The following is a 23,520-nucleotide window of genomic DNA, read 5'->3' on the forward strand; positions in this document are numbered from 1 at the left end:
CGGTTGTACACCCCTGTGTTAAAGGGGCACTGAAGCAGAAAGTGGTCCATGCTCTCCAGCAGGCCACCACACTCCTCCCAGGGACAACCCCTTTCCTCAGAGCTCCTATACTTCAGATTGTCCCTCACACACAGCTTTCCATGGAAGCAGCATGTCACCTCCCAAAACTTCAAGGGGATCCTGATGGAATTCAACAGGGCAATCCCTGAGGGCCAGAGGCTTCTGGAGATGGTCCAACAGAACCCTCTTGTCAGGGACTTTCCTCGACATGGTCCTGATCTCCCACATTCCCAGACCCTACCGGCGAATCGCCTTCAGAACCGGGGTAGCGTAAGCTGGAAGATGCCCATGCGGTGTGCGAAGGTCCTTCACTTGCCCTCCTGTCTATCATTCCTGGAAGAAAGGCATAAACCATCCCCTACAGGAATATACCCACGGAGGAACCATCTTTTTCCAGAGGTTTGCAACATTGATCTTAATAAAGATTTTCACTAGGAATACCACAGGGTTGACCATACACAACCCTCCTTATCTCCTTGTGCGGTAAGTAACCTCCCTCTTGATTAGGTTCAGCCTATTCCCCCAAAAGAGCTGGAAGAACAGACTGTAGATGCATACACTGCCCAGATATATCAGCAGCGAGAGCTGGTAGGTTTTGATCAGATTAACCCTTTCTCTGAGGGTCAAAGACCAACCCTTCCACTCATCCACCCTCTGAGCGGCGATCTTAAGCCTGCTGTCCCAGTTTTGCATGGGGTAATCCCCCTGGCCAAATTCGATGCCGAGAACTTGGGGCCCTGAAAGAGTGTCCGGGAGATCAAAGCCTGGACCTCCCTCTCCCAGCCAGAGACTCTCACACTTATCCCAGTTATCTTGGACCCAGAAGCCTCTGAGTAGCGGTCAACCTCTGACATCATCCATTGCACCTCCCCTCCCGAGGACATGAAAACGGTAACATCATCGGCATACACTACCACCCTTAGAGTGGCTTCTGGTGCTGCCCAGGCCATCCCGAGTCCCACCAACAGGCCACAATCAAACCTCCTAAGGAATGGGTCGATCGCGAACAGATGTACTTTGCCACAGCAATTTGTAAGCATTATGCTATATTGTTTTTTGAAATTCTATTGGCTTTGTTGACCCTAATACAGGAATCTGTTTTATATTAGGAAAACAAATAAATAGAGTTTAAAACAAAAACAAATCGTTATGCTATACTTAACCCTATATATTTTTTTTGCCTTTCAGACCATTTCCTTGTGTATGTGATCTGACAGAGGGATACGAAATAGGGACTATATCTATGCTTGACCACTAGATGGCCATATTGTACATATGTCTTGTATACAACATGAAGTTTTCTCATTTATATTGTCCTTTCCTCAGACTGCTGTCTCTATTGCTGCTCATATGTTTTTCTAATGAAGTTCATTTTAATAATACCTTTTTAAATATTTTAATTGTTTGTCTTATTTTTGTTTCAGTGTTTGTTTGATATAGGTTAACCCCTTAACTACCTGGCCCTTTTTTGTTTTTACATTTCCATTTTTCACTCCACACCTCCAAAAATCTATAACTTTTTTATTTTTACAGTAAAATAATTCCAAATGCAGTAAAAATGGTGAAAAAACACATTTGTGCCATTTTCTAGTGGGCTTGGATTTTACGGCTTTCACTGTGTGCCCCAAATGCAATGTCTACTGTTTTCTTTGGGTCGGTGCGATCATAGGGATACCAAATTTGTAGTTTTTATAATGTTTTCAAACATTTACAAAAATTAAAACCTCCTGGCGCTAATAATTTTTGTATAATTTGGTGTACTGAGTAATTTTTTATGTCGATTTCAATGCTACCACCTTTTGATCACTTTTTATAGAATTATTTATGTTTTTCAAAATGGCAAAAATGTGCCATTTTCAACTTCGGGCGCTATTTTCCGTTACGGGGTTAAACGTAGTGAAAAACTGTTATTATATTTTGATAGATCGGGCATTTTTGGACGCGGCTATACCTGATGTGTTTAGGATTTTTACTGTTTATTTATATTTATATCATTTTATCATTAAGGGGGGTGATTTGAATTTTTAGGGTTTTTTTATTATAATTTTTTTTCACTTTTTTTATTTTTACTTTTACTATTTTTGAGAAACCCTAGGGTACTTTAACCCTAGATTGTCTGATTCATCTTACCATACTACAGTATGGCAGTATATGGGGATTTTCCTCCTCATTCATTACAATGTGCAAATTGCACATTATAATGAAATGGTTAAAACGAGACAGCCTTGGGTCTTTGGAAGACCCGAGGCTGTCATGGCAACAAATCGCAGCTCCCCCGATGACGTCACGAGTGGGCGAAGATCGTAACCAAGATGGCAGCGCCCATGCGCCGCCATCTTTTGAAGCCGGTGGCAAAGCTGCTAGCACTGATTGCAGATGTTACCGCTCAGTCTTTGCTGCATTATGCAGCAAAGACTTACCGGCTATAGAGAGGGGTCAGCCCGTGAGCCCACGACTACGCCATATTATGGTGCGCGTCGTTAAGGGGTTAATAAGGCTGAAACTTTACGCAACAGTGGGACTCTTTTGCTGTGATTCATTAAACTCACATTTTATATGCTAAAAAGAGTGCTTTGGCTTTATTTTATATAAATGTATAAACTGTTAGACACATATAAAACAGTACCAGAACCAAGATACGTACATAGAATACCAGAACTAGATTCATTGCATTAATATAGCAACAAAACTTAGTTCTGTACATAAATACAACAGCAGAATATATTTCTTTATATATAGAACATACAGCACTAGAACCATAATGTATACTTAAATGCAGTTCCAGAACCAAGTTTAATACTTAAATGCAGCACATGACCATGCTCCATACATAAATACAGCACTGGACCCAGCTCAGTGCAGACTTGTTAGGAGGATGCAGTCCTGATCAGAGGTAGTCACTGTACAGATTGAGCTTAACTATTGACATGCCTTATTTAGGAAATAATACATCTTAATAACTTTTTTTTTCAAAATTCTGGCTTATACATTTTTATGCTAGCTTTCACATGTCTCCTGTAACATAGCTGTGCTTTATACACACTGTGCCCTATTGATGCTGGAGACACATCCAATTGATAAAAAGAATGGTTGACAATGAGCGTGTGTTCACACATGGCTTTTAGGATGGGTCAAAACGCATGTACTACAGATGTTACAATGAGTTTGGCTGTTTTGAAAGTGTTTTTCTTCATTGCTGTGAGTGAAGCAGCTGTGAAAATTAAATTAAAAAACTCAAAGCTGCCAAACGCATAGTAAAATTTGAAAACACATGTCCTGACGCATGCATATTGACTCAACGTTTTGACGCAACCAAAACGCTATGTCTGAATACATCCTGAGATTTGAGCTAATCAGAGATTTTTCTCTTCTTCCCAACAAAACTGAATAGAAGCACCAAGAATTAAGCTCCCAATTATGATTGCAATTAAAATTTCAAATTCTACTGCAAAAGCATAATTTGTCATACAGTGTAGTTGATTAAAAAACTGAAAACTTCTGGCTCTCAAAGTGACACAAATAATTTTTCTATTTGTTTTTGTAGCAAACATAAATCAGTGGGTCATAGTCACTCATACTGTATAGAAGTTACACAGTGCAAAGTTACCGTATATAGATAATCTACAGCTCCAGATTTATCAAAATATCTTATTTGCATGACAAATCCTGCTACAACTTTACACAATTTCATTGTTGGCTTAGTTTATGGCAGAATAATGCACATAAACTTTTGATGAAGCCAAAGTACAGACTCTAAGGCCCCTTCCACACTAGCGAGTGTGATGCGATGAACTCGCATCACACTCGCAACGCAAGCTGCCGGGAACGCACGGCCCGAACGCTGCACCGCGGGAGTGAACTCAGCATGTCAGTTCACTCCCGCGGTGCAGCGTTCGGGCCGTGCGTTCCCGGCAGCTTGCGTTGCGAGTGTGATGCGAGTTCATCGCATCACACTCGCTAGTGTGGAAGGGGCCTCACTGTAGACAGTACTGTTTCAGTGTAAAAAAAAAGCTGTATAGAGTTGTTGGAGTCACTGTTTGCAATAGATGGATAAAGTTGTTCCTAGAATCTGTTGGATTTTAGAATCTTTTGGAATGGATATAATGGTTTGGCTGTACACCTGTTGCAACATCCCCCATCTAGGCTTGACATTTTTTGGTGTCTGGAAGATGTCTGGGTCCTGATTACCTTAGTGGCTGGCTAGTGCGGCCTTGCGCGCGGCAATGACCACGCTTTTCCCTCACTTTTTTGGTTAAATGGCTGCGAGCGCAAGTGTTACATGGGGCAGAGAACTCTGGGAAGGAGAAAGGAACACCCTCGATGACATCTGCAGACCTGTAAGCCAATTAGCGACTGGCAAGCTTATGTGATGTCACACAGCCCTATAAAAACTGTCAGCCATTTGCAATTTTGGCTCCAATCCCAGAGTGTGCATCTGTATACCCCAAATAGCAGTTCTTTTTTGTTACTGAAGCCACTAGGAAGAAATCTGTTTAGTATTCATACAGCTGCTGTAGTGATTTCTGCTCCTCTCCTAGGGTGTCTGTTGTAGGGTATCTGGATAACGCAAATTCCCATACTTTTGTGTTGCTAAAGTTGAGAGCAAGAAATATGTGTCAAATCCACGTAGTTTATAAAGTGATTTTCTCTCCAATTACAGAGGGTCTGTTGTGGGGTATCCATGTAACGCAAATTCCCATACTTTTGTGTTGCTGAAGTTGAGAGCAAGAAATACGTGTCAAATCCACGTAGCTTATACAATGATTTTTCGCTCCAATTACAGGGTGTCTGTTGTGGGGTATCTGTATAACGCAAATTCCCATACTTTTGTGTTGCTAAAGTTAAGAGCAAGAAATACGTGTCAAATCCACGTAGTTTATAGAGTGATTTTCTCTCCAATTACAGAGGGTCTGTTGTGGGGTATCCATGTAACGCAAATTCCCATACTTTTGTGTTTCTAAAGTTGAGAGCAAGAAATATGTGTGAAATCCACGTAGTTGATTAACCACTATGTCAGAAAGAAAGATGGCAGGTGGAGCAGGCAGAGGTCACAGCACAGTAAGGGGACATCGCAGCAGGGGTGACTCTGTGAGGCCAGAACTGCCATTGTCATTTAGCGGCAGTGTGTTAATCAACAACCCAAAGATGGTTGATTTGTTGACTAGGTCACCTAATTCCTCAAATATAACTTCTGACTACCCCAGCCAAGAGTCTGTGGGTTCGTCAGATACAACAATTAGTTGGCATGGCCCAGGAGCAGGTCATCTGTCCTCAACCAGCCTCTGTCCTGTTCTTTTCCCTGCGCCAGAGAGCTACTAAATGGTCTGGGCTCAGCGCCACTATACAGCGAGGACAAAGTGTTTGAGGACAGTCAGCAGCTGCTTGGCAGTGAAGAGTTGGGGCAGACATCCACTGCTTCGTGCAGTAGGCAGGCTGTGCATACTGTTGAGAAGAATTGCAGTGACCGGGAAATGCAAATTGACGAATGAAGAGAGTGTCAGCTTGCGCGTCAGGTAGCGGAGCAGGCAGCAAGTCGCTACTGTGGCAGCAGTGTGGCAGCAGTGCGAGGATGGGAGCCAAATGGTACAAACCCCGCTTCGGAGGTCCAAGTAAGCAGTGGTGCAGGGGGTCAGCGAGGCAGCGTTTAGTAGTCACTCAGTGCAGAGTGGTTGGCAGTAAAACCACCACCTTGGCGGTGTGGCAGCTTTTTGTTAGGACACCAGAGGAGCCAAGCGTGTGTATATGTAGAATCTGCGGGCAGAAAGTGAAGCGTGGCCTTGGAGCTAACGTTTGCACCTCAGCCCTGCTTCAACACATGCAGTGTCACCATCCAATGGCCTGGGAGAAACGTGGAACAGATGTGGAGGTCCATACTGCTGCCACAGCAACAGCAGCAGCACCTAGTGGCACACATGCCATTTCAGCCAGTAAAGGCTGCAGCACCTCTCCGAAGGGAGCTGTTTGTCTTTGACATCATCTCCTGGTCCAGATGCTCCTGCTCCTCGCTATGCATGGCGTTGAGAGAGGCGATTACAAAAAGACAACTGTATGCGTCCAGCCACCTTAAGGTGCAGAAGCTGACCATGCTCTTGTCCAAGTTGTTGGTACTGCAGTCTCTCCCTCTCCAAATCATGGACTCTGCACCCTTCAGAGAACTTATGGCTTGTGCCAAACTGAGGTGGAGAGTTCCAAGCCAAAATTTTTTTTTCAAAAAGGCACTGCCAGCTCTTCACAAATATGTAGAACAGAAGGTGGGCCAGTCCTTGAGCTTAATTCTTTCTTCCAAGGTGCATGGCAGGGTGGACGTGTGGAGCTGTAACTACGGTCAGGGCCAGTACATGTCCTTTACTGCCCGCTGGGTAAGTGTACTTCCTGCCCAGCCACACCAACAACATGAACAAGAGACATTGCTTTCTCCTCCACGTTGTCAAATTGCTGCTCCTGTACCAGTGTCCTCCTACTCTTTCTCCACCACCACCTCAGCCTCCACAAGTCTAAGTGCTGCTCCATCATACCACATGTGCAGGGCACAGCGGTGTCACGCAGTTCTACACCTGGTTTGCCTGGGCGAACGAAGTCACACGAGAGGAACTGCTCCGCATCATGTAACAAGAAATAAATCTGTGGGTTTCTCTGCGACAACTGAAAATCGGAACCATGGTGACAGACAATGGGAGGAACATGGCGTCCGCGCTGCACTGAGGAGGGATGGCCCATGTTTCATCTGGTTGTTAACAGTTTCCTCAAGTCTTCCACCCATCTGCAAGACATTCTAACAATGGCCAGAAAACTGTGCATGCACTTCAGCCATTTTTATAAAGCCAAGCACACCCTCCTCGATTTGCAGCGTCAGAAGGCCCTCCCCCAACATAGTCTGATATGGGATGTTTCCACCCATTGGAATTCCAGCCCCCATATGTTAGACCGCCTGTATGAACAGAGAAAAGCCATTAGTGATTTTTTGATGATGCAAGCGGACCAGATTACTCCCCTGCGTAACTTTGATGTCAGCCACTGGCAGCTCATGCGTGACACCTGCCGTTTGCTCAGGCCCTTTGAAGAGGCCACGTTATTTGTCAGTCGCCAGGACTGTGGGATGAATAACGTTATTCCACTGCTTCATGTCCTGGAACTCATGCTGCAAAATCTGTCTGGTCATGGCACTGAAGAAGTGGAGACTACATCTCATGGTCACATCAGTCCGGTGGGGGCTGAAGTGGAGGAGAAGGAGGACATTGGAGCACCCAGAAGCACCATGGCAGTATACAGTGGAGATGGAGGCCAGCAGTCCCTCAGAGTCACTTGCGCAGAAGGCCTGCAGCAGGCTGCTTTGCCTAACTAGTGACAGCCGACACAGTGATAGTCAACATCTGGCATGGAGATGACTTTTGGCTCTCCACCCTCTTGGACCCTCGCTACCGGTCAAAAATGGGTGACTTTTTTCCAGCTGCCGAGAGGGAGAAAAAACTGGCGTTCTATAGAAAAATACTGAAGTACAGTTGGCTGCTGCCTTTGTGCGCCATTGTTTAATCCTCTGTCAGGCTTGACTGTGGAATTCCTGACGGTGATCGCTCACGTACTACTGCCACGGCTGCTGTGGAGAGGTTGGGGGGGGGGATAGGAGCAGTTTACCATCCCAGGTAGAGGATCCCCTGGACTACTGAGAATCCAAACTTGATGCATGGCCACAACTTGCAGAGTTTGTAGTAGAGAAGCTGTCTTGCCAGACCAGTAGTGTGGCATCAGAGCGGGTGTTCAGTGGGGTCATCGTTACCTCAAGGAGAACCCTCTTGTCCACCCATAATGTGGAGAGACTGACCTTTGTCAAGATGAATCACGCTTGGATCGGCCCGGATTTCAACTCACCAATGCCTTATGCATCAGATTAGATCAGTCTGCCTCTGGCACTATTCTGATGGTACCAGCTGCATGATGCCACACATCTGCTGCCAGTTGCTCCTTCTGCCTCCTACCATGTTTACCAGGCACTGGAATTGTCGGCCAACTCCACACTGTATCATTGTGCCACTTTGTAGCTTACCAGATTGCCGCAACCTCCACACTGTATCATTGTACCACTCTGTGGGCTCCTGCTGCTGCCGCCACCTCCACGCTGTATCATTGTGCCACTCTGTGGGCTCCTGCTGCTGCTGCCACCTCCACGCTGTATCATTGTGCCACTCTTCGGGCTCCTGCTGCTGCTGCTGCACCACCTCCACGCTGTATCATTGTGCCACTCTGTGGGCTCCTGCTGCTGACGCCACCTCCACACTGTATCATTGTACCACTCTGTGGGCTCCTGCTGCTGCCACCTCCACGCTGTATCATTGTGCCACTCTGTGGGCTCCTGCTGCTGCTGACGCCACCTCCACACTGTTTCATTGTGCCACTTTGTGGGCTCCTGCTGCTGACGCCACCTCCACACTGTATCATTGTGCCAGTCTGTGGGCTCCTGCTGCTGCTGCCGCCACCTCCACACTGTTTCATTTTGCCACTCTACGGGCTCCTGCTGCTGACGCCACCTCCACACTGTATCATTGTGCCACTCTGTTGCCTCCTGCTGCTGCTGCCACCACCTCCACACTGTATCATTGTACTACTCTGCGGGCTCCTGCTGCTGACGATACCTCCACAGTGTAACACTGTGCCACTCTGTGGGCTCCTGCTGCTGACGCCACCTCCACACTGTATGATAGTGGCTCTCTGTGGGCTCCTGCTGCTGGTGTCGCCTCCTCCACCCTGTATCATTGTGCCACTCTGTGCCTTACCATGTTGCTGCCAGCTCCATACTGTATCATTGTGCCACTCTGTGGCCAACCATGTTGCTGCCACCTAAATAATTTGTCATCGTGCCACTCTCTGACCTCATGCTACTGCTGCCACCTCGACACTTTGTCATTGTGCCACCCTGTGCCTTACCATGTTGCTGCCACCTCCATACTGTATCATTGTGCCACTCTCTGACCTCATGCTACTGCTGCCACCTCGACACTTTGTCATTGTGCCACTATGTGGCCTCCTGATGCTGACCCACCTCCACACAGTATCATTGTGCTACTCTGTGGCTTGCCAGGTTGCCGCCACCTCCACACTGTATCATTGTGCCACTCTGCGGTGTACTCAAGCTACGGCCAACTGACCGCTGTCTTCCTGAAACACCCTGTGATTTCCATATTGCTGTTTTCACCCTCCACCGCTCTATGACGTTGCCACTATGTTTAGTTTTCCCCTTCATTTCATCTGTCAGAAGGAATGAAAAGCCCCAGGATTGATAGCCAAAAGCAGTAGTGGATACAGAACACAGAGGACATGCAAATATCCCATTTACTGGTCATCTCTGTTTTGGATCCACTCCTGTTTGTTTTTGGCTTTAGCAATACTGATGATGGATTATTGACCGATTGAAAGCGGACACTGACGGATGAAATGAAGGGCAAAATGATCAGTGACGTCAATGCAGAATTACTGCCGACACCCTCTCCACTCTTTTGGGGGGTTTCTACATGTATCAGGGATTAACAGAACAGGTTCTGTCATAATCTATGGAATCATCTGATGTCAGTGTAAAAAGAGTGCACTCTTTGATGTTATTGTGGGATCTTGGCCCTCAGCTCAGTCCTTTCGAGCTGGCACAGACGTTATTTTGTCAGGCTGCATTCCCGCTTCGCTTATTTGGTGAAGTTGGCCTCTGTTAGTGCATATGGAATTGAAGTGTGAAGCAATTCTAAGAGCGGTGCGTGTCATGCGTGTCATGCGTGTCACAGCATTGTTTGAAAACCAAACCACTCCCTATGCATATTTAAGCATGGCACAACATTCTCCTACACCCTACAGGCTGCAGCCAGGAAATACATGTTTTTTTTTAAAGTGATTCGTCACGATTCGATTCGGGTTGAATCAGATTTTTTAAAAAAATTCTGTGAATCGGGTCGAACCGAATTTCAACAAATTCGCCCATCTCTAATCACGGGGCTTGTTATCTGTCTCATGTCATTAGGCAAGTTATTTGCTAAGACATTGCAACAGCACTGTCTGGAGTTGGGAATCTGTTCCTTTTAGAATTTATATATTATTTTGGCTTTAATTATTTTTCCATTTAAGTAGCTGTGTGAGGGCTTGTTTTCTGTATAACAAATTCCAATAACAATATTCCATGCCGTGTAATGGGAAGAGGCAAAAAAATTCCGAATACAGTGAAATTGGGCTTGTTTTTTTTACTTTCACTGTACTCCCCAAATGACATGTCACCTTTATTCTCTGTGCGTTATGATCACAGTGATACCAAATTTATATAGGTTGATTGTGTAATTGAAAAAATTTTAACTTTATGTATAAAAGGAAATTCTTCATTTTGCCATCTTCTGGCACTAACAACTTTTTAATACTTCGCTATACAGAGCTGTTTGACATGTCCTTTTTTTGTGAAAGGAGATGACGTTATCATTGCTATAATTTTGGGGGGTGTACCGCCTTATCATCCCTTTTTATTCAATTTTTATTTGTTGCAAAATGGCGAAAGGGGTGCTTTGGCGCTTTGGAGCCCAAAAATAACCGTTATTATATTTTGATAGATGTGACATTTTGGGACGCAGCAATACCTAACATGTTAATGGGTTTTACTGTTTATTTTATATCAGTTATAGGGAAAGGGCGGTGATTTGAATTTTTATGTTTTTTTAAAAATTTTTTTTACTATTTTTCAGATCCTATCATATACTGCCATCTGCCATACTACAGTATGACAGTATGTGGAGATTTTACTGATCATCTATTACAGTGGGCTACTGGCACATTGTAAAAAATGATCAGAAGCTATACATTCTCGTGTCTTACAAAGATCCGGGGCTGTCATATAAACAGATGGTCGCTCCCCGATGATGTCATGGGATCACCGATCTAAGCAAAGATGGTGACGTCCTCATGCCGCCGGCAGCTTTGGCACATGCATTCGGTGCTAGCACTGATCACTTGTATTACTTGTGGTTGTTGGTTGTGAGCCCTCTTCTTACACCCACAGCTGACGTGTGATGTACAGGTATGTCACATGTCGGTAAGGGGTTAAAGGAAATCTACCATTTGATTTCATGCATTATGAACCAAACATACCTTAAGAATGCTGTAGCTACACACATGCAGAAATATATATAATGCCTGAGCTCAGTGGTTCTGACTGGGTTGGAAAAAACAATCATTAATTCAGGATAGTGAGTCTCTGTCACTCCTTTTCCTGGCTCAGCGCTTCTCCTCTTACACTGCTCAGAAGAATGATATCATCACTGACAGGCAAAAGTAATCAATTGCTGAACCATGCCCTTGCTGCTGTGTATGAGTGATCAAACTCAGGTTGAGTAGTTAGGAACAGTGCAGACAGCTCCTGTAATGTGTTTATATACTGCAAGTAGCATGCAATCCAGCTTTCCTGGGGTTCTGAATTTCATAATTGTTTTTTCAGCAAAACCACTCAACTCAGGGATGAAACAAGATTTGCTGCTGCATCAGTATAGCTACAGCATTCTCAAGGTATGTTTGGTTCATAATACATGAAACCAAATGGTAGATTTCCTTTAAATGAAACCTACAATCAAAAATCTACCTCCTAAGGGAGATCTTATGGTAGTTTCTTGTAACTTTGTAAATCCTAATCTATGTTTACCTAATGCTTTAATACTTTTTAAATAAGGTACACTTAATCTACCTAATATGCTAATTTATGGCAGAAGCTACTGGGGTGTGGAGTAGCCTCACTGGGCAGTGGGAGCAAAGTGCTGCCATGCATTCGTTTCTGATGGCTCTAAAACAAGGACTATATCAACTTACCACCATATTTTTTGTATGGACCAGGGGCGTAACTTGAGGGGGTGTAGAGGTTGCAGTCGCACCAGGACCCAAGAGGCTTAGGGGGCCCATAAGGTGTCACTTTCAAATATGAGAAGACTATTACTATAAGCCATACATTATAGTCGGGGGTCTGGCACAGACTTTGCACTGGGGCTCATCAGATTCTAGTTACATCACTGGTATGGACCATTCATATATTTATAGATATCTTGCTCACCTTATTGGCATAGAGTAAAAAACACTTGGTTTCATCTTCTGGGTCATTGATTATAGCTTGTATTAGCTGAAGCATTGGTGTAAGACCTGCAAAAGAAAATAGTGGCGGACATGAATCTACGACAGAAATATGTGTTATTTTGTGGCAACAATGACAGTTTTAAGACTTTTTATGTTTAGTTTGGCAAAAAGGGACATGGCCTAATTTGCATCAAAGTGCACCAAAATGTGACATATGTTTCTGGAGTTAATTTAGACAAAAATAGTAGGTGTAATGTTAAACTAGACTTCCTTAATTGTTTGTGATAAACTGGACCTGCACCATATTTATCAGTTAACCTCTTAACGACCTGGCCTTTTTTTGTTTTTTCATTTCCATTTTTCACTCCCCACCTTCAAAAATCTATAACTTTTTTATTTTTCCATGTAAAGAGTTCTGGAATGTCTTGTTTTCTGCAAAACAAATTGCAGTTCATAGTAATGGTATTTACTATTCCATTCCGTTTACTGGGAAGCGGGAAAAAAATTCCAAATTCAGTGAAAATGGTGAAAAACTGCATTTGCGCAGCTTTCTTGTGGGCTTGAATTTTTACGACTTTCATTGTGCCCACGACTTTATTCTTTGGGTCTTTCTCCTGTACAAATTTTTTTTTTGATTTTGCCATTTCTGGAACCAATAACTTTTTCATACTTTGGTGTATGGGGCTGTGGGTGGTGTCATTTTTTGTGACTTTTGATGTTGTTTTCATTGCTATCATTTTTAGGACTGTACAACCTTTGGATCACTTTTTATTGATTTTTTTATATTTTTTAACCCCTTAACGACTTGGCCTTTTTTAGTTTTTTCACTTCCATTTTTCACTCACCAACTTCAAAAATCTATAACTTTTTTATTTTTCCACATAAAGAGCTGTGTTATGGCTTATTTTCTGCGTAACAAATTGCACTTCGTAGTGGGAAAAAAAATTCCAAATGCAGTGAAAATGGTGAAAAACCACATTTGTGACGTTTTCTTGTGGGCTTGGATTTTACAGCTTTCACTCTGCGTCCCAAATGGCATGTCTACTTTATTCTTTGGGTCGGTACGATCACGTGGATACCAAATTTGTATAGGTTTTATAATGTTTTCATACATTTAAAAAAATTAAAACCTCCTGTACAAAATATTTTTTTTTTATTTTGCCATCTTCTGGGGCCAATAACTTTTTCATACTTTGGTGTACGGAGCTGTGGATAGTGTCATTTTTTGCGAATTTTGATGCCGTTTTCATTACTATAATTTTTGGGACTGTGCGACCTTTTGATCACTTTTTATTAATTTTTTTTATATTTTTCAAAATGGCAAAAAAATGCCATTTTCGACTTTGGACGCTATTTTCTGTTACGGGGTTAAACATAGTGAAAAAACATTATCATACAGGCGGTCCCCTACTTAAGAACACCTGACTTACATACGACCCCTAGTTACAAACGGACCTCTGGATTTTGGTAATTCGCTGTACTTTAGCCTTGGGCTACAATAAACAGCTGTAACAGTGATCAGAGGTGTCTGTAATGAATCTTTATTGTTAATCCTCGTTCTTATGACAACCCAACATTTTTAGAATCCAATTGTCACAGAGACCAAAAAAAGTTTGACTGGGGTTACAATAATAAAGTATACAGTTCCGACTTACATACAAACTCAACTTAAGAACAACCCTACAGACCCTATCTTGTACGTAACCCGGGGACTGCCTGTATTTTGATAGATCGGGCATTTTCGGACGCGGCAATACCTAATGTGTTTATGATTTTTACTGTTTATTTATTTTTATATCAGTTCTAGGGAAAGGGGGGTGATTTGAATTTTTAGGTTTTTTTATTATAATTTTTTTTAAACTTTTTTTTATTTTTACTTTTACTATTTTTCAGACTCCCTAGGGTACTCTAACCCTAGGTAGTCTGATCGATCCTATGGCAGTATGGCAGTATATGTGGATTTTACTCCCCATGCATTACAATGTGCAATTAGCACATTGTAATGCATGGGTTAAAAGGAAGTAGCCTCGGGTGTTCGGAACACCCGAGGTTACCATGGCGACGGATCGCCGCTCCCCGTGACGTCAGCGATTAACCCTAGGTTGTTTGATTGATCCTATCATATACTGCCATGCTGCTGTACTACTACTGTATGGCAGTGTATGGGGATTTTCCTAATCATTCATTTCAATGTGCAGCCTCGGAAGACTCAAAGCTGTCATGGCGACGGATCACCGCTCCTCAATGACGTCACGGGGAGTGACGATCCTCGGCAAGATGGTGGTGCCAATCTGCTGCCATCTATTTGAAGTCGCCGGCAGCTTTGACCGACAGCTATGGGTGGGAAAACACCAGTGATCGGTGCTAGCACCGGTTGTTACCGGTAAGTCTTTGCTGCAATATGCAACAAATTATTACCGGCTATGGAGAGGGCTCAGACTGTGAGGGGTTAAAGACAGTTTTAAGAAATATGTACCAATAACTTAAATATCGCAGGCAGTGTGTGCGGGCAGAGCACACAGATGTGTCTCTGCTTGTGCTGCAGCACTGGGAGAAGAGGAAGCTCGCTAGAGCGCGGAAAGGTAAGTACAAACTTTTTTTTAATATATGACAAGGGGCTTAGTCTACTGTAGCTGCAAATTGTCTCAACCTCTTACAACTACGTCACTCATCGGCTGCGGGTGAGAAGGCTCATGGGTGCTAGCATGGGCGTTGCCATCTTGGCTCAGATCGTCGCTCCCCATGACGTCATCCAAAAATAAATGAAAAAAGTTTAAAAAAAATTTAAAAAAACCTAAAAGTTCAAATCACTCCCCTTTTCCTAGAACTGATACAAATATAAATAAACAGTAAAAATCATAAACATATTTGGTGTTGCCACATCCCTAAATGTCTGATATATCAACATATAATAATGGTTATATCCAGGGTTTAACCCCGTAACAGAAAATAGGGCCCAAAATCGAAAATGCAATTTTTTTGCCATTTCGCAAAATATAAATAATTCTATATAAAAAGTGATCAAAGCTCCATACAGTCCTAAAATGGTAGCATTGAAAACTTCATCATAAGTTGCAAAAAATGACACCCCACAACTCTACACTGAAGTATAAAAAAGTGAAGAATTCTTTTTTTGTACAGGAAGTTTTGATTTATGTGAATGTATGAAAACATTATAAAACCTATATAAATTTGCTATCCCCGTGATCGTCCCGTCCCAAATAATAAAGTAGACATGTCATTTGGGGCACTCAGTGAAAGCCATGCCCACAAGAAAAAAACGCACATGCATTTTCTCCCAATTTTACTACATTTGTAATTTTTATTTACACTTCAAAAGTACACGCAGGCCAGATTGATGTTGGCGGGGGCTCCTGGGTGCTAAATCTAGTGGTGCCCCCACTGAATGTAGTCTAGACAGGGAACAGCAATCACTATATACTGCTCCCCAGCAATAACTATATACAGGCTTCCCAGTGATAACTATATACTGCCACAGTTATCACTATTTACATAGCCCTAACAATAATTATACACAGCTCCCAGTATTTACTTTATATATAGCCCCAAGTAATATCTATATACAGTCCCCCTAACAATAACTATATACAGGTCCAAGTATTCGCTGTATAAATCATTCAGTAATCACTATAAACAGCCCCCTAACAATAACTATATACAGCTCCCTGTAATCACTATATGCAGCCCCCAATAATCACTATATACAGCCCCCAGCAATAACAATATACAGCCCCCCATAATCACTATATACAGCCCCCTGCAGTAACTATATATAGCTCCCAGTAATCACTATATGTGCCCCCCAGCATTAACTATATACAGTCACCCCAGCATTAACTATATACAGCCCCCAGCATTAGCTATACACAGCTCCCAGTATTCACTATATATATATATATATATATATATATATATATATAGCCCCAAGTAATATCTATATACAGCCCCCAGTAATCACTATATACAGCCCCCAAGCAATAACTATATACAGCCCCCAGCAATAACTATATACAACCCCCAGTAATCACTATCTACAGCCCCCCAGCAATAACTATATATAGCCCCCAGCAATAACTATATATAGCCCCCAGCAATAAATATATACAGTCACGAATCACTATATACATCCCCCAGTAATCACTATACACAGCCACCAGTAATCACTATATACAGTCCCCCAACAATAACTATATACAGGTCCAAGTATCCACTGTATACATCCCTCAGTAATCACTATAAACAGACCCCTAACAATACTATATACAGCCCCCAGCAATAACAATATACATCTCCCTGTAATCACTATATACAGCCCCCAGCAATAACGATATACAGCCCCCAGTAATCACAATATGTGCCCCCCAGCATTAACTATATACACCCACCCCAGCTTTAACTATATGCAATCACCCCAGAATTAACTATATAAACCCACCCAACATTAGCTATATAAAGTCCCACAGAATTAGCTATATACAGACCCCCCAGCATTAACTTTATACAACCCTCAGTAATCACTATATGCGCCCCCCAGCATTAACTATATACAGCCCCTCCAGCATTAACTATATACGGTCCCCCAGCATTTACTATATACAGACCCTCCACAGCATTAACTATATACAGCCCCCTATAATCAATAACTATATACAGACCCCCTATAACAACCCCCCTATATCAACTATATACAGCCCCCTATAACAACTATATACAGCCCCACTATAACAACTATATACAGACCCCCATAATAACTATATACAGCCTCCCTATAATAACCATATACAGCCTCCTATTACAACTATATATACCCCATAACTATATACAGACCCCTATAACAACTTTATAAAGGCCCCCTATAATAAGTGTATGCAGTCTGTTATTATAACTATATATCCCCCATAGTAACCTTATCTAGCCCCCTATAATAACTATATAGAGCCTCACTATACTAACTATATAAAGCATCTCTATAATAACTATATACACCCCTTGTAATAACTATATAAAGCCCCCATATAATAACTATATATATTCCCTATAATAACTATATATAGACCTTCTATAATAACTTCATACAGCCTCCCTATAATAACTAGATACAGTCTGAGCTGTCTATAACTATATACACCCCCTCATAACTATATACAGCCCTCTATAATAATTATATACATCCACCTATTATAACTATAAACACCCCCCTATAATAACTATATACTTCCCCCCTAAAATAACTATATACAGACCCCCCTATAATAACTATATATTTCCTTCCTATAATATGGCTATACAGACCCCTATAATACCTATATACTGTGCCACATAATAAGCCTGACCCTCCAATTATAACTATATACACCCCCTATAATAACTATATACAACCCTCTATAATAACTATATACAGACCCCCTATAATAACTAACTATATACAGCCCCCTATAATAACCATTTACAGTCGGAGCCTCCTATTATAACTATATACACCCACCACCATAATAACTATATACAGCCTTCCTATAATAACTATATACAGCCCCCTATAATAGCTATATACAGACCCCTATAATAACTATATACAGCCTTTCTATAATAACTTTATACACCACTATAATAATTATATACACATATAATAACTACGTACCCCACCATAATAAATAAAACCTATATAAATTTGCTATCCCCGTGATCGTCCCGTCCCAAATAATAAAGTAGACATGTCATTTGGGGCACTCAGTGAAAGCCATGCCCACAAGAAAAAAACGCACATGCATTTTCTCCCAATTTTACTACATTTGTAATTTTTATTTACACTTCAAAAGTACACGCAGGCCAGATTGATGTTGGCGGGGGCTCCTGGGTGCTAAATCTAGTGGTGCCCCCACTGAATGTAGTCTAGACAGGGAACAGCAATCACTATATACTGCTCCCCAGCAATAACTATATACAGGCTTCCCAGTGATAACTATATACTGCCACAGTTATCACTATTTACATAGCCCTAACAATAATTATACACAGCTCCCAGTATTTACTTTATATATAGCCCCAAGTAATATCTATATACAGTCCCCCTAACAATAACTATATACAGGTCCAAGTATTCGCTGTATAAATCATTCAGTAATCACTATAAACAGCCCCCTAACAATAACTATATACAGCTCCCTGTAATCACTATATGCAGCCCCCAATAATCACTATATACAGCCCCCAGCAATAACAATATACAGCCCCCCATAATCACTATATACAGCCCCCTGCAGTAACTATATATAGCTCCCAGTAATCACTATATGTGCCCCCCAGCATTAACTATATACAGTCACCCCAGCATTAACTATATACAGCCCCCAGCATTAGCTATACACAGCTCCCAGTATTCACTATATATATATATATATATATATATATATATATAGCCCCAAGTAATATCTATATACAGCCCCCAGTAATCACTATATACAGCCCCCAAGCAATAACTATATACAGCCCCCAGCAATAACTATATACAACCCCCAGTAATCACTATCTACAGCCCCCCAGCAATAACTATATATAGCCCCCAGCAATAACTATATATAGCCCCCAGCAATAAATATATACAGTCACGAATCACTATATACATCCCCCAGTAATCACTATACACAGCCACCAGTAATCACTATATACAGTCCCCCAACAATAACTATATACAGGTCCAAGTATCCACTGTATACATCCCTCAGTAATCACTATAAACAGACCCCTAACAATACTATATACAGCCCCCAGCAATAACAATATACATCTCCCTGTAATCACTATATACAGCCCCCAGCAATAACGATATACAGCCCCCAGTAATCACAATATGTGCCCCCCAGCATTAACTATATACACCCACCCCAGCTTTAACTATATGCAATCACCCCAGAATTAACTATATAAACCCACCCAACATTAGCTATATAAAGTCCCACAGAATTAGCTATATACAGACCCCCCAGCATTAACTTTATACAACCCTCAGTAATCACTATATGCGCCCCCCAGCATTAACTATATACAGCCCCTCCAGCATTAACTATATACGGCCCCCCAGCATTTACTATATACAGACCCTCCACAGCATTAACTATATACAGCCCCCTATAATCAATAACTATATACAGACCCCCTATAACAACCCCCCTATATCAACTATATACAGCCCCCTATAACAACTATATACAGCCCCACTATAACAACTATATACAGACCCCCATAATAACTATATACAGCCTCCCTATAATAACCATATACAGCCTCCTATTACAACTATATATACCCCATAACTATATACAGACCCCTATAACAACTTTATAAAGGCCCCCTATAATAAGTGTATGCAGTCTGTTATTATAACTATATATCCCCCATAGTAACCTTATCTAGCCCCCTATAATAACTATATAGAGCCTCACTATACTAACTATATAAAGCATCTCTATAATAACTATATACACCCCTTGTAATAACTATATAAAGCCCCCATATAATAACTATATATATTCCCTATAATAACTATATATAGACCTTCTATAATAACTTCATACAGCCTCCCTATAATAACTAGATACAGTCTGAGCTGTCTATAACTATATACACCCCCTCATAACTATATACAGCCCTCTATAATAATTATATACATCCACCTATTATAACTATAAACATCCCCCTATAATAACTATATACTTCCCCCCTAAAATAACTATATACAGACCCCCCTATAATAACTATATATTTCCTTCCTATAATATGGCTATACAGACCCCTATAATACCTATATACTGTGCCACATAATAAGCCTGACCCTCCAATTATAACTATATACACCCCCTATAATAACTATATACAACCCTCTATAATAACTATATACAGACCCCCTATAATAACTAACTATATACAGCCCCCTATAATAACCATTTACAGTCGGAGCCTCCTATTATAACTATATACACCCACCACCATAATAACTATATACAGCCTTCCTATAATAACTATATACAGCCCCCTATACGCATCCATCGGCCCAACCGCTTTGCCCGGACCTCTTTGCGATTCGCCCACAGTGTATTTGGGTCCAGGCTCCCTGGGCCGTACTCTGACTGCTGGACACTTTATTAATGAGGGGAGGATGCTGGGCATTTTATCATTGAGAGGAAGCTGCTGCTGGACATTTTATTAATGAGTGGAGGCTACTACTGGACATATTATTCATAAGGGGAGGCTGCTGGACAGTATATATGGTATATGAGTACATTGCTGTGTGTACAGGGTGGGCCATTTATATGGATACACCTAAATAGAAAGATTGGTGAAATGGTTGGTGATATCAATTTACTGTTTGTAGAACTTTACTATATGGGAGGGGGGAAACTTTTCAAGATGGGTTTTGAATGCCCACCTAAGTCTCCGGACCTCACAAGCAGGAAGTTGATATCACCAACCATTCCCATTTTACTCTCCTCTGCCACAGCGTGCCCTACATGCTTTATACAGCGCTGCTGTGCAGTCCCCACTGGCATTCCCCGAAGCCCCTTATAACCCAGAGTGGGGTATCTGAGCTGAGGACACCACATATGTGCCCCGAACTAAGAGAGGGACAGGCCTCTATACCATCGCCAGCAACCGGGTAACACTCCATCAACAACCAGGAGATGGCTATACGCATACAACACCAGGAGTACACAACCCCTCCCTATCACCTCCAGCACCAGGTCCTGCATTTAGTAAAGAGGGACTGGAGGTCCTCCTGCCCATAAAGGACCTTGCTGCTCCTGCCTTCTCTTCCGCCATCACATTCTGATGAAGGGAAACAACATGCTTCTGGAGATCCAAGAGAGGTGACTTTGCATCACATTGAACTGAACCGGGAGTTCCCTTGGAGAACTTTTCCACACTCAACACTACTGACCCATACTGCACAGCATAATCATAACCCAATGTTCTAGACCCAAGGGTCTCCGCTTCAATACTTGGCCCCTGTCTCAGCTCTCTCTGCCGCATGACCCATTATGGCTCTATATTCAGCAAATACCCACCAAACAGGACTTTAGAGAGCTGATAGATGAAGTCAAAGAGACACGCAGGCAAGAAATTGCTGCAGTGCACAAAGATGTACAGCAGGTGGCACAAAGAGTTGACGTGCTAGAGGATGATCATAATACAGCCCGGGCGGTAGTGTTGACCTTACAACACCTGGTGGCAGAGCAAGCCTCAACCAACAGAGACTTAAAGCACCATATAGAAGATCTTGGCAACAGAGGCCTTCAATACATTATTAGGGGGGGAGGCATTCCGGGACAGCAAGGTAAGAGGATGTACCAACATCTATTTAACATGGTCCTAGATTGTGCATCGGAAACTCCGCAAAAAATGGGCAGAGCCCGTAGAGCTCTCCGCCCAAAAACCAATGGTCCTCCCCGAGACATTATTTGTCATATTACTGATTTTGAGATTAAGGAAGAAATCATGAAATGGTCTCCCCAACTCAAATCAATATCCTTCTTTGGCTCCCGACTTCAACTATATCAAGACCTCTCATGGATCACACTCTAGCAGCTCTGAGCTCTACAGCCACTCTTGGACATACTACGTGACGAGGGGATACCCTACTGCTGGGGATTCCCCTTCAGCATAACGGCTAGGAGAGATGGACATTCCGCCACTCTACAATTCCCGAAGGACCTTTCAACTTTCTGTGACATTACAGATTGACCCTTCTGGCCTCCCTGATTGGCCTCAGCAGCCGACCTGAGAAGAATTGCCGCCCACATAGCAGCCAGTTTGTCAGTCCAGAGACTCCCCCGGACCTGAATCGCAGGTCCCCAATGGGACGATAAGTATTATTAAAGACCCCCTGCTGGCTCCAATACACTCCCTGTACTCTACATAACCTGGAGTATCTACTATAAAACATGTTGTTTTTTTTTTTGCTTCCAATTGATATTGGCCCTATGTTTTTAAATACAAAGAAATGGGGGGTACCGTACAATCAAGTATCAATAGTGGGTATATGGGCACCGTACAGACATGTAAACTCACAAGAAAAGATGTGCCATAACAACCCAATTATTAATTTACAAACAACAAAGACCAGACAAACAGTATAAAAGCAATTAAAAGGTGTAGTGACTACACCGAAAAACTCGATGTGGTGAGTGAAATAAACTCACCAACAACCATCCCTGGTTCCATTAATCATGAGGGTTTACTGCTCAAAAACACACAGAAATGGGGTGAGAGTAGTCATCCCCAATTCATATAATACAATAAAGTGCATGTAAATAAACTATAATGTTATAGTCAATATAGTCAGTATATGTACAGACAATATATGCTCAACATAGCCAGGGCATAATAACCACATAGACCATCCTAAATGCAAAACCTGAAGTCAGCATGGCTGTACAAAAGGGAGCAAAGAGACCCAGGCAACCAGGGAATGTGGACACGCTCATTCCCTGGTTGCCTGGGTCTCTTTGCTCCCTTTTGTGAGTATTACGTTATTTATTTTTTTATACGCTTGGCAGGCTGTATACTTTATAGGGGCAGGCTGTATACTTTATAGGGGCAGGCTGTATACTTTATGGGGGCAGGCTGTATACCTTATGGGGGCAGGCTGTATACCTTATGGGGGCAGGCTGTATACCCTATGGGGGCAGGCTGTATACCTTATGGGGGCAGGCTGTATACCTTATGGGGGCAGGCTGTATACCTTATGGGAGCAGGCTGTATACTTTATGGGGGCAGGCTGTATACTTTATGGGGGCAGGCTGTATACAACATGGGGGCTGGCTGGATACAACATGGGGGCTGGCTGTATCCTACATGGGGACTGACTGTATACTACATTGGTACTGGCTGTATACTACATGGGGACTGGCTGTATACTTCACCCTCGGCTTATACTCGAGTCAATAGGTTTTCCCAGTTTTTGGTGGTAAAATGAGGGGTCTCAGCTTAAACTCGGGTCGGCTTATACTCGAGTATATACGGTAGTTATTTATTTGGGTTACCATTGTGTAAGGGAGCAAACACTGATAGATCTGTGCAAAGCTTTTCTGCAAAAATAGTTTGGTTTCCCCTGTGGATTTAACGTTCCCTTGCTGCATATTTTGGTGAATATACACATGTGGGAGATGTATGATCTCACATCTTGCTGATTTAGGAAAGTATGTTTTCTTTATATAAGTATTCTGGGTTTGTACATATTTTAGAGGAAATTTTGAAATTTCATGTGATTTTTGCATATTATTGCCGCCTGCTGCAAAATTGCATGAAGGTGGTAGTGTGTAGCAACCAAATATGTCATGGGTTTTGTTTTAGCATTTTAGGGAGTGTAAA

The 23,520-nt window shown here is 42.3% G+C and overlaps 1 protein-coding gene across 1 annotated transcript in view; it reads right to left on the bottom strand.

The window, feature by feature from the left end:
• Positions 1 to 23,520, bottom strand: part of CYB5R1 (cytochrome b5 reductase 1) — a 72,867-nt gene that overhangs the window by 4,618 nt on the left and 44,729 nt on the right. Inside the window, exon 4 of the mRNA XM_072133497.1 lies at positions 12,116 to 12,201. Within this exon, the coding sequence (XP_071989598.1) occupies positions 12,116 to 12,201 (86 nt within the window). The remainder of the gene's footprint in view (positions 1 to 12,115; positions 12,202 to 23,520) is intronic.

This window comes from Engystomops pustulosus, chromosome 2 (genome assembly GCF_040894005.1).
Source record: "Engystomops pustulosus chromosome 2, aEngPut4.maternal, whole genome shotgun sequence".
In the NCBI taxonomy this organism is placed as follows: domain Eukaryota; kingdom Metazoa; phylum Chordata; class Amphibia; order Anura; family Leptodactylidae; genus Engystomops; species Engystomops pustulosus.